Genomic DNA, 18,675 nt, shown 5'->3' with positions numbered 1-18,675 from the left:
GGTCACGATGAAGTTGTGGAGTCCCGGGATCGAGTACCGCATCGGGCTCCCTACTTGGCGGGGAGTCTGCTTCTCCCTCTGACCCTCCCCCTTCTCATGCGCACTCTCTCTCTCTCTCATTCTCTCTCTCTCAAACAAATGAATAAAATCTTTTAAAAAAAATTCTTCCAAAAAAAAATTCTTTACAAGTTGCCTGAGCCTAGATGTAGCCTCGGTGGCCTCCGATCACCCACAGTGGCCCTTTAATGAGATAAGGACAGAGATCCTATCTCTCCAAATCTGTTGTTTCCAGACTCAACGGCTACTTGTTCCAGTCCATGCTCATTTTCATCCTCTGTTCGGCTTAGCTCCTGCAGGCCTTAAAGCCCTTTATCTTCCTCGGGGGCCAGGCGATGGCCCCTTCTAAGGAAGGCCATTTCTTTCTGGGGAGGGGGGGAGCTCCTGGGAGAGAGCCCAATCCAGAGAAAACCCCCCCCTTCCAAGGAAGAGCCCCTCCAGCTTAGGAGACAACAGAAGATCCCTTCCAGATGGGTTTTGGTCCAAGGACTGCTGCTGTTTTCCCGTGGGATCTTGGGCAGTGAGTCCCTGTCTCTGGCTACTTTCCCCTTGCCTACCTTATGCACAGTGAAGAGACAGAAGAGGACCATAAGGGCACTTGCAGCTCTAAGGTTCTCCGTCTGGTGGGCCCTACTCGCCTCTACATCCCAGCAATGCTCAGACTCAGGTCCCTGTGTAGGTGGTGCATGGGAAGACTTGGGTTCCGTTTTTTGGCAGCCCTGACTTCAGATTCCAACTTCAGTTTTTCTTACTTGCTGTGTGACCTGGCAGACGCCCGTCCACCTCTCTGAATCTCAGATTGTCCATAACAGTGAGAGCTGTATTGCTTACCCCACGGGAGACTTAGAATGAAATAAGTTCAACGTGTGTCCTCAGTGGATGTTTTCCCTTTTGCCAAGCGTTTGCATCTTTTTTTTTTTTTAAAGATTTTATTTATCCATTTGACAGACAGAGATCACAAGCAGGCAGAGAGGCAGGCAGAGAGAGAGGAGGAAGCAGGCTCCCCATGGAGCAGAGAGCCCGATGTGGGGCTCGATCCCAGGACCCTGGGACCATGACCTGAGCCGAAGGCAGAGGCTTTAAACCACTGAGCCACCCAGGCGCCCCGACCAAGTGTTTGCATCTTAAGAGAAAAGCCTTATTACACCAGAGAGAGACTCAGTAAGATTCTAATACTAAATTTGAGGCACTATTGAGGTGCTTTGGTTGAGAAGCAGTGGTTGTAAAGGGGACTTTTCTAATATCCCCAAATCCCCTAAAGACTTTCCTCAGTTCAGGGTCTCCCCCAAGACATTCATTCATTCATTCAGCAAATTAATTCAGCAAATATTTAGCGTGCGGATGCCCTCCGAGGGCCAACCAGACACTGGGGATGTGACTGACATTGGAGATGAGATAAACAGGAAATGAGGAAGGAGGTGGTTCTACTGGGGGTGATAAGTGTCGATTGGGAAGATACAGGGAGTCTGAGAAGGACTCCTCCCCCACACCTAGGAATCAGGAGAGGCTTCCTGGAGGAAGTGGCCCAGCAGCACTGTGGAGGGAGAAAAGTATGTGATGGCCTGTGCCGGACACAGGACAGAATTGGACCTGGTAGCTGAAGGTGGGAGGGGTAGCCATCAGGTCATATCTTTGCAAGCCCCACTGTGACTTCCTGTGGGCGCTCCTGGGGGTCTGAACCCCCAGGCCACCACAGGGCAGAGGCCTGCCAGGGTCCCCTGACCTCCTTCCTGCTCCTGGAACTGCTCTACGCTGTGCTGTGTGCGGTTTAAGTTTGCTTCTCTGGGGCTCATTTTTTTCACCTGTAAAATGAAGAAAACAAAAGCACCTCCTTGAAGATTATTGTGGGGACGAAATGAGATCATGTGTGCCAAGGTGGAAAGCTTCCGCTGGCCCGGAGCGATGGCAGCGATCGTGGTTATTGCCATGTCGTCCTTATGTGCTGGGCCCTGCAGAGGGAGGAAACGGTGTGAACTCTGGCGTCTGGAAGCTCACCCCCTGCCGGGAGGGGAGAGCTGCGTACACGCAAGCACGCTCTCCGGCCGTCCGCACCAACCTGGACTGGCCCTAAGAACACGGGCTGAGGCAGCCAGACAGGCCTGCACAGTCCCGGCTGGGTGGCCTTGTGCAGTGGCTGCCCTCGCTGATCTGTGGTTTCTTCCTTTGTTCAGTGGGGTGTCCGTAGCCCCCATGTGAGCGACCGGAAGAGCAATGACAAGGTACTTTGGAAGGGCTAGCGGGTGCATCTGCTTCAAGCTGCACCAGCTTTGGGCCCAGGTGACCTGGAAAAAGATAACCCTCCCTCTCTGAGGCTTGTTTTCCTGCCTATAATATGGGAAGATTGGTTACAAAAACATTCCGATGTGCTGGGTTTCTAGCAGAGTCAGAGTCGCTAAACTTGACTGGGTCTGTTTCCCTGTGTGATCTTGGGCTAGAGACTTAACCTCTCTGAACCTCAGTTCCCACATCTATAAATAGGGACAATCTTCACCTCACAGGATTCTTTCATGGCTTCCATTAGCCATTTGTTCATTCAACAAATATTTACTGAGACCCTACTGTGTGCCGGGTAGTGTCTAAGAACTAGGGACACAGCAGCAAGTCCAATGGCCATGGTGTCCAGCCTCGTGCAGGTTACCTCCCAGTGCAGAAGACAGATGCAAAATGAGCTAACAGACAAACTGGGTCGTTTCAGATGGGTAATGGGTAATGAATGACGGGGTGGGTGGGAAGGGGTCCCCCTTGGCTAACAGTATGAGGGAGGGCCTCTGGAGGCCTGAGTGCGAAGGAGCTAGCCATGGGAAAGGGAGTCCAGAAAGAAGGCAGAGTGAGTGAGTGTAAAGGGTTTGAGGCAGAAGCAAGATTCCCTGCCCCACCCCAAATCTGGAACATTCCATATCCTCTCCTGGCAGCGGGTGGAAGGCAGCTGAGCAGCCAGGGGCATTGGAGGCCTACCGTCTCTCAGATCAAGAACTGCTGCTCATGAGGCAGGTCAGGGGGAGGGGGTGGGCGTTGTGGGCAGGCAGACCAGACCAGAGTGAGCAGAACATCCTCTGAGCTGGCTGGGGTGAAGGCCTGGGCCCACCCAGCTGCCCTCAGGCCAAGACGTATTCTGGGGTCTGGCACAGAGATCCTGGGCAATTCGGGGAGGGATTTGGGGCAGGGGAGCAAGGGAACTTACGCTTACTTCCTCATCCCAGCCAGCCTGAGTCTGGGCACTGGCCACGAGTGTCTTGGCCAGATCTGGCCCACCCACGGGGCCAGAGGCTCTTTGGGATGACGCCCCTCATATGCACACATGCACACGCGCACACACACATACACACACACACACACACACACACACACGGTTTCCGTACTTACGCTCATGGACTTGACTCCTGTCCAGACAGCTTTGTCATGAGCATAGAGTTATATCCATACACGGTCCCTCCTGGCACAGAGCCTCATTGAACATTGACTGTGTGCTAGGCCCCCAAACAGATCCGGGCCTCACCTGAGGAAGCTCCGTTTCTAGAAGGAGAGATTGGCAGTGATGGAGGTCACAGTGGGATGCGTGCAAGGCAAACTGGTCAGTCCATGAGGGTTGCACACTTCTGCAGAACCCTCCAGGACAGGGTTCTGGAGAAGCGGGTCAGGGGAGGGGAGGCCTGAGCCAGTGTGAGGCAGGGGTTCCAGAAAGCCTGGAGAAGAGGGTAACACCCGCGGTGAGATGGGGGAAGACAGGGCGTGCGTAACATGTAGGGGCTGTGGTGTGTGCGCAGTGGCCTCGTGGGCCGCGTGAGGCCTGCGGGCCGTGAGGAGCCATGGGGGGGCTTTGAGGCAGGCGGATGACGCAAGAGATGCAAACCCCCACACGGCCCAGACACGAACGCTTTCTCTCCCACCCACATTTCACGTTCCTGCCAGGCCTGCCTCGACATCCTCCCCCGCGGAGACACACACCCTGTCGCACCACCAAGCAGAGCTGCAGAAAACTCTGAGGTGGCTTCTAGCAAAAGCGTCAGACGTTTGCTCCGCCAGCTCGCCAAGTGAGAGCAGCAGGGCGCTCTGCCTCGGCCGGGACCGGCCTTTGTCCCTGCGCGCTGGGCAGGAGCATCACTGTCCCCTGCCCGTGGCAGGTGGCTTCCAGCTCGGGGAGCACGGCGGCTGGCGTCCTCTCACTGAATACTCCCAGCAACTCCGTAGGGAACAATCATCAACACCGTTTTGCAGCTGGGGAAACAAGCTCCAGAGAGGTCAAGTGACAGGCCCCAGGCCACACAGCTAGAGTTTGACATCGTCGGAATCTGAACACAGGTCCGCCTAACCTCTAGATGTGTCCAGTGGCCCGTCCAGACTCAGGCACTTGTGGATGTGCATGTCGCCTTTCCAGGCTCTTGTGGAAAATGTGGCAGGCAACTTTCAATGACAAATTCTTCCAGAAACAGGTCGATCAACATGGAAAGCTACTTAGGGCCCCAGTGCGCGCCTACCTGCCCAGGGACCCTGCAGCCTCTGTCGGGTAAGGTCAGTGGTGGGACTGACCACCTGCCAGCCCGCCAGCCCGGGGCAGTTCAGGGCACAGAGCTGAAGCCTGGAGCTAGGACTCTGCATTTGCATTTGCAAATAAGGCAGACAGCCCTGTCCCCCCCAAACCCCAGTAAGCTAACCCCAGCTGGCCTAGCTCCCAGGACATGACAGCTGAGGTCCCGGGGCATGGCCCTGTGCCCAGCTGCCTGCTCTGCTTTTCTCCAGTCTTCTCCCTTCCCTGACCACAGAGAAGGCTGCCTAATGTGTAACGTAGGGGGAAAAGCATGGGCTTCAGAGTCCGTCAGAACTGGGGGTACAGCCCAGCTCTGTGACTCCTGACCAGGGGACTTTGGACATCGTCCTTAACCTTCCTTCTATGTCAGCTTCTCCTCCTTAGAATAAGGAGTGAAGAGTATCTACTTCAGGATGACTGAGAAAGGTGGGAGTTGGCTACTCCCAGAGCTGACTCATAGTGCTGATTTCCTTTTTTCTTTTCTTTTCTTTTCTTTTTTTTTTTTTTAAGATTTATTTATTTATTTGACAGAGAGAGAGAGAGACAGAGAGAGAAGGAACACAAACAGGGGGAGTGGGAGAGGGAGAAGCAGGCTCCCCGCTGAGCAGAGAGCTGATGCGGGGCTCGATCCCGGAGACCCTGGGATCATGACCTGAGCCGAAGGCAGAGGCTTTAACCCACTGAGCCACCCAGGCGCCCCCCAAGTGTTCAGATTTTCTTAAAGAGATCTTTTCTCCCCCAATTACAAAAATAATAAGTGTTCATCATAAAGATCCAAAAAATGCAGAAAAATATATCCTGTAGAAGGCAGGCATGCCTAGTGGTCCTGCTTCCCATAGATAACCCACGTGAATGTCTACATTTCATCTTTAATTTTTACAAGTGAGGTTTTTGTTGGGCAACTTGCTTTTTTTTTTTTTTTTTAACTTAACGATATGCCTCAAACCCCTTTTCCCATCTGGACAAGAGGCCTCCTTTGTGATCAGTGCGCGGCCATCCACGCTTTGCGTGGGCCTTGAGGCTTTTATCCAGACTCCTTTGAATGGACGTTGGAGGTGGCGTTCAGATGTTGGCCCCTGCAGACGCTGCCGCTGGGATATCATCTGTTCGTATGTTTTTATACACGTGGGTATAAATGTCTGGAAATGGAGGGGCCGGGCAGAAGAGTATACACATTTTCATCTGTAACAGGAGCGGCCCAAACCCCTGCAGAGAAGTGGTAGCAAGCAACGGGCCCCCACAGATCTGGAAAAGTCCACGTCTCAAAATCAGGTGAATTTACCCACCGCCTCCACCACCCCCCACAGGGATTCTGGAGCCATCAAGAGGCGTAGATTCCAAACGCAGGAGGTGCCTGGGAGGTCATCTCGTCCAGCTGCACGTTCCCCCTACACCTCCTGTCCCCACACCTTAGGAAATCTCCCCACTGCACCCCTGTGCGGCTTTGTCTGGCTTTGCTCAGGGCCTCACATGTTGGTGGTTTCACTCTTGGGCAGCTCTAGTCGGCCTTCTCCCAGCTTCCACCCAGGACTCCTGCCTTGGTCCTCAGCAACCCACATAGAAAGGGAAGAAGGAAGAAAGGAGGAGAGAAGGAAAGGCCAGGAAATATTCAGGGTTAATGCTGATAGTCTTTGCATGGACAAACTTATTCAATCCTCCTGAACCCTTTGGAGGCAGACACTGTCGTTATTCCCACGGCATAGATGAGGAAATTGAGGCTCAGAGATGTTAAGTAACTTACCCAAGGTCACACAGACATTAAGTGGCAGAGCTAGGGTACAAACTCAGGCTGTCTGGCTCCAGAGCCCACACCTGTGATGCTACACTATACTGCTTCTTCAGGTGGGAGCCTGTGACTTATTGAGCGCTTACTGTATACTCAGCTCTAGGCTAGTCGGACTACGCATGTAACCTCTGATTTATTCTATACAAGCACCCAGCAAAGTAGGTCTTACTATTTCCTGTTGCAGATGAGGAAGCAGGCTCAGAGAAGAGAAGCAGCTTGGAGGAGTCGGCCCCTCCCCAGCCCCCGCCAGGCAGAGTAAGCCTACCAGGGTTCTGGTGCCTCTATTTGTCTCATCCTCCTATCCATCCTGCTGGAGGATGTCAGACCTGGGCCTTAGCACCGTCTGATCAGAATCCCAGTTCCCTGGGGAATCGGCTTGAAGAGATCGTGATCACTTAATCCTATCCATGTGCTGATTTATAGGCAAAGCCAGGGCTCCTCCTTGTCACCTGTGCTTAGGACATGGCGACCCTCTCCCTCTCTGAGGGGGTTTTGCCTTGGCCTGGCAGGGACTTCTGCTCACCGGCCTCGCCTGGGGCCCACGAGGGCACGAGTCCACCAGCTAGGAAGGGAGAGGGATGGACTAAACAAGGCCCCAGCACTCTAAGGCTCTGTGTCAGGGTGTTGGGACCAAAAGAGTGCTGAGAACATCTAGAGAACAGTAGGCCGGGTGTCCCTGGGGCTTTGCTTGGAGGTGGGGGAGGCTGGGCTCACCCTGCTCAGACGCCAATACCCCAGAGCAGGGGGCAGGACACGAATCCTGAACAAGTAACTGAGCATAGGGGTGAAGGTCAAGTGGGGGAGGGGGCAGATCTGTGTGAGTGAAGGAATGCGTGGGGTGCAGAAAAGGGAGACCAACCCCCTGGGCAGCAGAGGCCGGGAAGGACAATGAGGTCAACGAGGAAGGGGGAGTGTAGGTGGCATGGGGCCCCAGCCCACAGGTGCTGGGAAGGGCCCAGCTCACAGCCTCCCTGGGCACTGGGGGTGGCAACCTGTGGCAGGCCCATCAGGGAGGCCTGTCCGGTGCCTACTGGCCTAGGGTGGAGCAGCGGGTTGGAGCAGCACCTTGGGCAAGCGGCCACTGCCATCCTGGCTTCTAGTTTCTTCCACATGGACCGGAGGAGATAACGTTATCTGCCTTAGGTGCTTTGTGAGGCTGTTGGCAAGGTCTAGCGCGAAGGCGGCAGTTTGTCGACTGTAAAGTACCAGGCTGGGTCAGCAGCTGTTGTCGTTACCCCGGCAGGAAGAGGCCCCGTGCCTAGGTCATCTTGGTGTCACTCCTCCCCACTCCCCCGAGTGCAGGGAGGAGTTCATCCCAGGGAGGTGCAGGGCGGGGGGGTCACGCCTAGGCCACAGCGGAGCTCTGGACACCTGGGCAGGGGAGGCGCTGGCAGGCAGCAGGTGGATGGGAGGCCCAGGCTCTAGGTGCTGTGCCCCCGGGTGGGGGCCGGTCCCATGACCTCCTCTTGGGGCTGCCAACCTGTTGTTTGCTCAGGAGGCCACCTCCTGGCCTGGCTCCGGCATCCGGGTGTCTTGGTGCTCAGCCAGCACGGAGTGAGGGTGGGGGCCCCATGTGCTGCCTTCCTGCTCACCCCCTCTGCCCAGCCTGGAGACTGAAGCCTGCTCCTTCCACTCCCAAGGGGGCCCCACCAATGCTACCTCTTGGTGGTTGTGGGACCCTGGCCCATCTAGCAACTTCTCCGAGCCTCTGCTTCCTTATTCTGAAAGGCTGTGACAGTCCCTCCATTAGGGTTGTCGCTATAAGGACTACATGACATCACAGCGCTTGGCATCCCCACCCCCATGCTCCCTCTTGTGTCCTGGTAGAGGGCAAAGGTGCCTGGGGAAAGGAGGGCCAGGAGTGGCCATGTCTGTGTCCCTCCCCTCCCTGGGCCTGGCCTCAGAAACTTGCTCGCTGGGCTGCCCCTGGCGCCACCTTCCCTGGCATCTTGGCAAGGCCAAGGGCAAGCAGAGTGGGGGTGGGCCATGCCGGGTGGTTGAACACTGGAGACAATGGGCCTCTGTGGCCCACAGGGGAGGGGACAGTGTCAGGGAGTCTCTAGTCTCCGGTTTCAGGAGATTAGAGTCCCTTCAGACCTGATACCATGGCTGGGAGACAAGGGCAGCCCCCACACTCCATCCAGAGGGCCTCCCTCAGGGGCGTGAGGACCCACAGGAATAGCTCCCCACACCTGCTTTTCCTCTGTGCCCTCTGCATTCCCCCACGTCAGTTACCAGCTTGGGAAACCATTTGGTTTCATGGAGCCCAGGGAGACTCAAGGGACCCTGGCCTCCGGTGACCAGCGCTGGGCTGGCCTGGACCACTCAGGCACTGTGCTGGGCTAGCCCTCTCCCCACCCCAAGTCCCTCTCGGCCCTGTGTTCGCTGGCCAGCTGAGTACCCGCTCTGCTGGCTGGTTTCCCAGCTTGTGTGTGTGCTGTCCAGCACCTGCCTGGCTGCCCTGCTCCCAGTTGCAGGTTTCCGGCCTTGATGGTCATATGTCACCTGCTAGGGCCACCAGAGCTTCACCCCTTTAAGAGGAACTTTAAAGCACGAATAGTTCACCAGCCCCCAAAGAAGGTAAAGGGAGCCCCCAGCAGAGGGACAGTGTGCAGAGACTCAGCAGTGAAACACTGTGTCTTGTTTGGAAAACCACTTGCAGCCGGGCCAGGCTAGGCCAAGGCCACTGGGGCAGGACAGGAAGGGGGTGTGTGTGGAGATGAGGCTGGGACAGTCAGCAGGGGCCACTCCCACCCGGGGACCTCCATCCAGCAAGTCTCTTTGGGTGGCCACAGGGCCGAGTCATACCCAGAGGACAGCCCAGGCACTGAGCTAGTGCCCTGGAAGGATGGAGTTCTCCAGGAGAATGGCTAATATGGCTAATAATAATAATACTAATAATAATAATAGCAAATGCTTCTCTAGTGCTTCCTCTACTCTGTGGCTCACAGCAGCCTTATAAGGAGGGATGTTATCTCTCATTTTGCAGAGGAGGAAAAAGACTCCTACCAACTCTCCAGCTGGGGGGGAAGCAACCCAGGAAGGCATCTGGCAGCTTTCCTCAGCCTTACCTAGCTCCCTCCACTGTGCCTCGATCTGACCTACCCTTTGGCCGTGGACAGACCCACCCTGAGATGCCCCCCCCCCCACTACCCCAGTGCGGCATCTGGAGCCCTGGACTGATGGAAGGCCTGGGTTCTGGCCCCCAATCTGCTTCTGCTTTGCTGGATGACCTTGCGGTGGTGGTTTAGGCTCTCTGAGCCTTGGTTTATCCTTCTGGGAATTGGGGATCCTAGCGACTGCCTTATCTCCCACTCCAGTTCCGGTGAGACTCCCAGGAGTGAGCAGATAAAGAGCACTTTTGAAAAGTACAAAGAGCTGTACTCAAGACAGTGAGATTATTATTGTTACCTCGATGTGGAGATAAGGGATGGGAGGAGGAGCCTTGACGGTTGCCAAGAAACCCGGGAGCTGTCAGCAGCGGCTTCCGGCCGGACCCATCCCACTCAGGAGCTGGGCCACGGGGCCCCTCCTCCACCCTCCACTCCCTCCCTACCCCCCGCCGCTGTGCCCTTCCTCTGGGAGAGATGGGTGCTCCAACACAGTGGGGAGCTGGGGCCAGCTGGCTGGCGGCCACACACCTCTAGGCCCTGAAGGTGACCCTGGAATGTGCCTGGTCCAGACGCCAGCTTGGCTCAGGCTTTCTGTGTGACCTTGGGCAAGTCACCTCCTCTCTGGCTGCCACCTTTTCCTGTGCCCAGGTGTCCTGTACCTGGAGGCGGGTGTCCAGGCCAAACAGGGCAGGACTGGATCTAGGCCTAAGAAAGATGCTTGGTGGTGGCTGCCAGGCCCAGGGAGGGCTGGGAAGTCATTGGGAGCCAAGGCTGGATGACTGGACTGAGGTCCTGGGTTGAGAGCAGCTATGATGTGTGTAGTGGAAGAACCTTGGGCTGGAGTAAAACCTCTGTTCTGCCCTTTCCCTGGTGTGACCATGGACTTGTCACTTAACCTCTCTGAGGCTTGGTTTTCTTATCTGGAGAAAAGGTGGATAATATCCCATCTCACCAAGTTGCCATGGTGCTCAGATGAGATGATAGACTGTAGAGTGTTGTGCAGATATGACTTTGGTCATGGCATGGGGAGGGGAAAACAGGGGAGAGCTCCCCATGTCCCAGAACACTCCAGGCACCTCCCAACTGCTACACGTAGGGAGAATGCAAAGCATTTGAAGCTGAGCTAGGCCAGAGGGTCAGGGAGATTTGTAGAGAGGTGCTGAGGGTCAGACCTCATGTGAATGGAATGGTGAAGACCAGGAGGAGACAAGGGTAGGCTAGAGATGGGGGAGGGATGGAGAAGTTCAAGTTCAGAAGAGGGAGGGAAATGGCCAAGTTGGGGGGGTGGTCTGTAGAGGCAAGAGGTAGAAAGGAAATGGAGGGGGGTAGAAAGATGGGGGTGAGATGGGTATGAGGTGAGAGGGAGGCTGACAGGGGAGGGAAAGCAAGGGGACATGGCAGGGGAGTGGGTGGGGAAGAGGCAGGCTGAGTTTATTCATCCTTGCCAAATTATTTATTGAGGAACTAGTGTCTACTCCGAGTCAGTAGAGTGTAGCGTTGGGGCACCTAGACTCAGATCCTTGCGTTTCACTTACTGTCGGTGTGATTTTGGACAAGTTGCTTAACCAGTCCGTGTCTCAGTGCCCTCCTTTGAAAGAGTGAGTCCAAGCAAAGCAGTTAGAGCAGAGCCTGCCAGGGGCACCCTCGCCCAGTATCAGCTTTAGCTGTCCTTGCTGTTACTGTTACCACTGCCTCCCTGATGCGAGCGTCTGGGTCTGCCCGGGCTGTGAAGCTCAAATCTTGGGCTCTGGAGGGACACACCTGGATCCCAACACCTGCTCTCCCTCCTTCACTGTGTGACCCTGGGCAGGTTAACACACCTTGCTGCACATCAGCGTCCCCGTGTGTGAAGCAGGCAGCTTTCCAGCGCCTGCCTCCCTGGGTTGCTATGTTAATTAAGTGGAATCCGACAAGGCACAGGTGGGCTGTAGCTTTCGTGATTACTGTCCTTCTGCTCCCTCAGGGCTGGGAGGGATTGGGGGCAGGAAGGGCCCAGAGCCTCCTGCTCTGTTCCCGTGGTGGAGCCCCTCAGGTCTCCTTGCCCTTTAGGACCTCAGCAATGACCTTGTAGGTGGAGGAGTTAGTTACCTGGAAGGGGGAGGGAGCTGGGTACTGACTGGGAGGGGCCCACTCTAGCTAGCCAGGAACTAGAGAGTTGAGGGCCTTGGGGCAGGGTCCCCCGTGGAAGTCAGATTCCTCCCACCTTTGTCTTGAGACACCTCCCCAGCATGAGCAGTCTGGCGTGGGATGGGTACCTGGACATGGGGAAGCTCAGACAGAGGGTTCTGGAAGGGCAGGATGTTAGGGACCTGCAGTGGGACACCGTCTGAGCCTGGGGGCCTGGGAGGGGCAGACAGAAGAACACCACCCGAATAGCTCAATGATGGGCAACAACCTCCACTGGGCATCCAGGGCCACACCAAGACCACTGTCCCCATGTCCCCAACACTATGGGGACCCAGCTTCCCCTGGGGCTGCAGCCCCGGCACTTCCTGGACCCTGGGCAGCCTCTGTTCTCCATGCCCCTGGCACTGACCTTTCTCAGTCAAGGGCATGGGCTTTATACTCGGGTTCTGTCTCCCACCTGCTAGGGGAAGTGGCTTCATCTCTCTGAGCTCCAGGGTCTCCATCTCTAAAAATGGGGATAAATAACGCCAGTGTCGCAGCACCATGGGCAGGGTGTAAAAATGCTTGACCCAGCTCCAGGCCCATGACCCAGGGCTCGACAAAGAGTCTTCCGTGGAATTTGCCTGGGCCATTTCTTTTCTTTCTTTTTTTTTTTTTTTTAAAGATTTTATTTATTTATTTGACAGAGATCGATCACAAGTAGATGGAGAGGCAGGCAGAGAGAGAGAGAGAGAGAGAGGGAAGCAGGCTCCCCGCTGAGCAGAGAGCCCGATGCGGGACTCGATCCCAGGACCCTGAGATCATGACCTGAGCCAAAGGCAGCAGCTCAACACACTGAGCCACCCAGGCGCCCTGCCTGGGCCATTTCTGTGGGCCTCCCCCTACTCCTCTGGGTCCCATCTCTCTCCGGGTCAGCACGCCTTGCAACCTACAGGGACCGAAGTTCAGGCTGTTTGCTTGCTCCACAAACCCCCAGTGCCTCCCTGCTGCCAACCTCCATCCATTCAAGGATTCATTCAATTATTTATCCGCTCGACCAATACTGAATGAGACCCTAAGTCGGGGACCCAGAGCTTACCATGAATGAATGAATACCGAAGAGTTCATTGAGTAAACACTTACTAGCTGCCCAGGCTCTATGAGATTTTTTGGAAGCAGAGGCTGGGAGGGGTGTGTCACTGACTCCAGGTCACACAACAGGTAAGTGCCTGGGAACACCTTCCTCACACTGATGCCACGGCTTGCAATGCCACTGCCACTGCCACTGCCACCATCTCTGGTTTTCTGGATCAAGCACTGCTTAGCGTGGGCCCTTCTTTAAAGAAGCCAGCAGCCCTGAGAGGCCGAGAGGCATCTGATGTGTGCGGCGGGGCTGTGGACAGCTCCTCCGGACCGGTTCTCCCACAGGAGAGGCCGGGCTGAGGGGAGTCAGCGGGGGCAGGGGGGAGGTGGCTCAGAGGGTCCTGGGGTCTCCTTCCCCAGCCAGCTTCCTGCAGGCCCTCCCCCTTTCAGGGTGTGGCAGTTCCAATTCTGCCTGACTCAAGCTCCCCGATCCTCAGCGGCCTGAATGACTCACTCTCTCAGGACCAGCCTCGGTGGATGGGACCCAGGCCGGGGTGCAGCCACGTCAGGGTGGCCCCAGGCAGCACAGGGAAGCCAGGCCTGCTTGCCCTGCCTTGGGCTCCCCGGGTCCCAGGAGCCACTGGGCACTTCCTCTCCCTGACCCCTGAGGTGGCCTCCCCAGCAGGCTTTCTAGGGTGACGGGAGCTGACTTCACCCTCACCAGACCTGCTTCCTTTCCTCAGGGAGAGGTGTGGGTGTGCTCAAGGAGGCTGAACTCGGAGTCAGGCCTCATGCAGCTGCTGGCTCTGCCCCTGACCAGCTGTGTGACCTCGGCATGCCTCTGGGTCCCATCTATTAAGAGGGAATGCCAGTGTGGTGAGGAGTCTGTGCCCTTAGGCCTGGAAAGAGGGGCTTGACACAGGGCCTGGCACACAGTAGGCCCAGTGGGTGTCTACGGTTGTTATTGTCATTGAGAACAGCAATAGCCCAAATGTTCTCTCCATCCTAAGGCTGTGTCTCCTCGAAGGCCCAGGGAGGGGTCTATAAGGGTTGAACACCCTGCTTAGGATAGAGGTCAGAGCCCTGTACAACAGCCCTCACTGCCCCTGCCTCAGTCTACCCATCTCCAGAATGGGCTGTGGATGTTCTCTTGGCTGGAGTATGTGTGTGGGGGGGAGGGGCTAACATAGAACTTGGGGAGAGACCCTGTCCACATCCCTGATCTCTGGGGAAGGAGAGCCTGTTTGGTCACCCTGCTCCAGAAGCCTGTCCTCTCCCTCTTCCTGGGGAAACCAGGACCCCCCTCCTTGTGAAATCTTCCCCCAACTCTGAGAGCAACTCTTCCTCCCAAAGTCCACCCATCTCCCAGCTTGGGGCTCTCCCTGACCACAGACTCTTTCTGTCTTCCAGGAGGAGTGATGGGCAGAACCAGCGCTTCCCTCAGGCATTAGACCTGCCACGCGCGGACTTGGTTCCCCCCCATCCTGCTTCACTCTACCCTAAGGTGAGTGTCCCCTCCCCACTGCCCCTGCTCTGGAGAGCCCTGGGGCCCAGAGCTCATTAAAAAGGACCACTGGACAGGGGTAAAATGTTCAAGCAGGTGCTGCTTAAGGTTTAGCTCCACAAGGGGGACACCAGTCCTCACCCCTGGGTGGGTCGAGTGGCTCTGCTGGGGAGGGGGCAGAGCAGCTGGGAATAGACCAGCTGACCACCTTCATTATCAACATCACCATCGGCCTCCTCATCCACAGACTGGGTATGATGACAGCACCTGGCATGGAGCTGTCGTGAGGATTAAAGGAAAGAGTACCAATGAAACAGTCCATGCACGATATCCGGCATGGGGCAGGAGTTCTACAAATGAGATCATCAGAATCAAACGTTTGTCCGGCACTTGATTCGTGCCAGATTTTGTGCTGGGCGCTGCGGGGCCAGAAATCAGTCTGACACAGACCCTGCCCTCACGGAGCCAGAGTCCTGATGAGAGATGAGTAACTAAACAACCTAGCAGAACACCGGCAGCAACCACTAGAATTTACTGAGACTTACTGTGTGCCAGCTGGGTACTTAACGCTTTGCAGGCACTATTCCATTCCATCCTCCAACTTTAAGTACTATGTGATAGCTACTGTTATTAGTCCCATTTCGCAGATGAGAAAATCAAGGCTCGGAGACGTTAAGCTCCCTGCTTAAAGACACACAGGTTAGGATATGATGGGGTGTGACCCCATATCATAGGATACCATGCTGTGTGACCAGAGGACCTGGTACAGGTCATCAGCCTCACTTCTGTAGTACACTTTTTGGTTTCTAAAGCATGTCCACAGACATTATGCCTCTTGGTCATTTCATCACACCTTGGGGTAGGCATTCTCCAGATGAGGAACCAGATGCTCAGAGAGGTTTTCCCACGGTCACACAGTCAGGAAATAGCAGACACAGGGCCGGCCAAGGGCAGTGTACCTCTCCTGCTCCAGGAAGGCAGATGGCCAAGGACCTTAATCCTTGGGGGGGACCACCACCTCCAATGAGGTCCCAAGTGGGTGTCCTAGGGCAGCGTGAGGGACTCCTGAGACCCTCGCCTGCTCCCTGTGTCTGGGCAAAAGCCCAAGATGGGGCCGTGTGGATCCTGGGGTTTGGCAGGAAGGGAGCAACTTGAAGGAACCTGGGTTCATGAAGCCCCCAGTCCCTCTTCCCCTAAGCATACAGGAGAAGGTCTTGGTTCTCACCAAGGGCTAGGTGCCCTTGGACCATAGCTTCCCCTCCCTGGGCCTCAGTCTTCATCTCAGGAAAATGAGGGTAGGAAAAACCCATCACTCAGTCCCGCCTGCTCAGACAGCCTAGGGTTGTTTTTTGCGGATTAGCTCTGAGCCACCTCCTCTTGGGCTTCCCGGCCTCTGCCCAGTCAGACAGAAGCCTCCGTTTGTACCAACGCTGCTCAGACAGTGGGCTCCAAACCGCTCTGCCCTGACAGCTCACCCCTACTCCAGAAGCAAGCCCCAGGCTGTGGATCACCCTCCTTTGATTGGGAGGGAAACCAGAGTACAGAGAGACTAAGCGATCCCCCTGGATGTCCAGTAAACCCATGGTGGGGCTGAGGGGACTCAGGCCTATGACACATTCTTCATGCTCCTCCTCTAGCACCCCTAAGTCTGGGCACATTTATCACGTGGATGCAGCCAATCTGAGGGACAAGTCACCTCCCTGTGCCAGTGGGCAAGTCCCTGCTCCCCTCTGGGTCTCAGTTTCCTCATCTGTAAGACAGAAGTGACAATTCTTTCTCTAGCCACCTTGCCAGCTTCCAGCTGGGACTAACTTTGGAACTAACTTTGGAAAGCAGAAACCAGGAAGCTCGGCAATGTTACGTTCCCAGGGCAGGATGGAACTCACAGAAGGGACATTGCCCTCTCACTGGAAAAACCACATTTGTACAGACACTGAGCTCTTTAGGGCCCTCCCACCCTGCCCCCCCCTCCAATAGGGATTTCTCCACTCAGGAATTCAGGAATCTACACACGTGTACATCACAATCTACCCACGCCTCTGTCCATGGACACGTTCACACATCTGCAAAGGTATTCAGAGACGTGCATGTGTACACAGGCCTGTGTATACAGACACCCATGTACAGACACGAATACAGACATCCAGGATGTCCACGCACACCCAGCCACATCTGGTCCCAGAGTCACACACATACAGCTGCTTGCACATGGGTGTACACCCTCCACTCTGCCTGTCACGCGGACGTCTCCAGTGATGCGAGAAGGTCTCACCTCCTCCCACTGTGGGAATGGATGTTTTCTCTGGCTGCATTTCGATGGGTGCCCGGAAGCGCTCAGGCCTGGAAGCGCCTGCGTAAATCAATATTTGCTGCTGTTAATTATTAAAAACAAAACTACACCGTGTCTGGAACACACATCTCCAGAGTTCCCGCCGACTCTCCGGGCTCCGACCTGACCCAGGGCCAGGTCTGGAGGAAAGGAAGTTCTGGTGCCTTCCTTCCAGAAGCCCTTAGCCATGGAGACGAGGGTGGTGGGCAGTGGCTGGCGGCTCCTCCAGGGAACTGAAGAGAGGCTGTGCCCTGAGCTGGTGGGCAGCCTTGCCCCTGCAGGCTCCAAAGCAGCTGGTGTTGACTTGGCCGCAGCTCAGGAAGCAAGTGCTGCTTTCCCAGTACCTGTCCGGGGAAGGGGTTCTGAGGGGATGGCCCTGTCCCTGCTGTAGAGGGACAGACCCAAAGCAGGGTCAGCTGGAAGGGCCTGCAGAGGTGGGAAAACTGAGGGCCTTATAGTTTACAGATGCGAAAACGGAAGCCTACGGAGGTGGCTGGGACTCACTCAAGTCCACTCAGCAAGTTGTAGCAAGGCCCGTGCTAGAACCCTCATGTTCTGAAGTCCTTGGCAGTCCCTGTTGCCTCCCTCCTCCAGGATCAGGGCAGTTAGCATCGGGTGTGGGCATAGGATCTGAGGAAGGGAGGGGGAACAGGCCAGTCACTGGCAGGCATTAGGAGGTGGGGGGAAATGAGGGAGGGGAGAGCAGCTCCAGGCCTTTCCCTGGAGAACAGGGAACAGTTTCTGTCTTTTCCTGGCTGTGTGAACCTGAGCATGATATTTCACCTCTTAAATCAGTTTTCTATTCCGTAAAATGGGGCTCGTACGTCCTGGATTGTGGGGAGAGGTCATCCTTGCTAAGTACAATGTCAAGTAGATGCTCAAGGAAAGCCCTCTGTCTGCGAGGTAACCCTCTCCTCTTCCAGCCCAGCTTCACAGCCTGTCCCAAGAATCCCTGAGGCGGGGTAGCCAGAGTCCGGGAAGATAGAGAAGGCGAGGTAGGGGCGCGCCAAGTACAGCCTGGGGGCTCCGGGGCGGGGCGGGGGGTGCTCTAAGCGCCGAAAGCGTAGAGCACGCAGGCGCAGTGCCCGGGGACCGCGGGCCGGGGCGGGCCGCGCCGCGCCGGGGGCGTGGCCACCGATGTCCCCGCCCCGGAATTCCTAAGCCACGCCCCCGCGCCGCCCGTACCTGGCGCCCCGCCCCCTCCGGGCCCGGCTGCCCCGAGAGCCCAGCTCAGGCAGTGTGCCGCCGGGAGCCCGGAGCCCAGAGCGCGGAGCTCGGCGCTGCGGGGCCCGGGCCGGGGCACGCACGGGCGGGAGCCGGCCGGGCCAGCTGAAGCGCAGCCGGGGCGGGGGCCCGGCCGGGCCAGGCTCGGGATGGCGCAGCCGCGGCCCCTGGCGCCCCCCGGCCGTCCGCGGAGGGGCTCGCTGCCGGCTGGGGCCGGCTGGCAGGTGAGGACCGGGGTGAGGGCGGCCTGGCCGAGGGGGTCCGCTGGAGCCGGCTCAGCCCGACTTCCTCGAAGCTGGGGAGACTCTGCCCCAGCCAGGGCGGTGTGCGAGGCTCCGTCATGGAGGGTGTGTTAGCTTCTGGGCTGACACCCGGGCACGGCGGCCACAGGGCGCAGCCCTGCCCCGGGGTCCTGGGCCTTGGGCTCTTTCTCGAGCCACCCCCGGACCGGAGTGCCCGTGGTGGCACGGTGGCTCTGGGCTACCGCGGCTCTGTGTGTGCGTGCGTGAGTCGGCGTGTCTGTCAGCCTCGGGACCACTTTGCCCTGCCCCCTTTAGGAGGGGTCTGAATGTCCCAGTGTAACTTTGCGGGGTGCTCTGAGCCTCTTCGCTCAAGGTCTGCCATATGGCTGGCGTCTGCTGGCCCGTGAGGCTGTAACTGTGGGTGTCACTTGTTGCTGTGTGTGCTCCCTGGATGACAGTCCCATGTGTCAGTGTTTATGTGGCTGTGACTCCGCGTGCATTGTTTCTGGCCATTGTTCCCTTGGGTCACCCTGAGTGGGGCGCTCTGGGGGCCAGTAATGCACCCACATCACTGCCAGGACCGTGCGGGGCCGAGATTGCGTGGCCCGAGCACAGATGCCCCTGTTGCTGTTGGGCAGGATGTTAACTGGTGTGTTTGTCTACCTGAACTGCAGGTGTGGCAGTGTGGCTGCCTGGGGAATTGTCC

The 18,675-nt window shown here is 56.8% G+C and overlaps 1 protein-coding gene across 11 annotated transcripts in view; it reads left to right on the top strand.

Annotated features, from left to right (window-relative positions):
- Positions 1-18,675, top strand: part of RAP1GAP (RAP1 GTPase activating protein) — a 65,667-nt gene that overhangs the window by 23,686 nt on the left and 23,306 nt on the right. For 9 of the 11 annotated variants that reach the window (XR_004383347.1, XR_004383346.1, XR_004383343.1 and 6 more), the window contains one exon: positions 14,081-14,174. Coding sequence is in view for 3 of the 11 variants with exons in the window: in XM_032863673.1 (XP_032719564.1) it covers positions 14,081-14,174 (94 nt within the window). In the remaining 8 variants the exon portion in view is untranslated. Of the gene's footprint in view, positions 1-14,080; positions 14,175-17,426; positions 17,499-17,777; positions 17,952-18,675 lie in introns of those variants that run through there. The other 2 variants (XR_004383348.1, XR_004383344.1) reach the window with 2 other exon arrangements.

The sequence above is a fragment of the Lontra canadensis genome, unplaced genomic scaffold (genome assembly GCF_010015895.1).
Source record: "Lontra canadensis isolate GAN:19392208 unplaced genomic scaffold, GSC_riverotter_1.0 scaffold25, whole genome shotgun sequence".
NCBI classification, from domain to species: Eukaryota; Metazoa; Chordata; class Mammalia; order Carnivora; family Mustelidae; genus Lontra; species Lontra canadensis.
The sequence above is the reverse complement of the archived record's forward strand: the minus strand, read 5'-3'. Positions and strand labels throughout refer to the sequence as shown.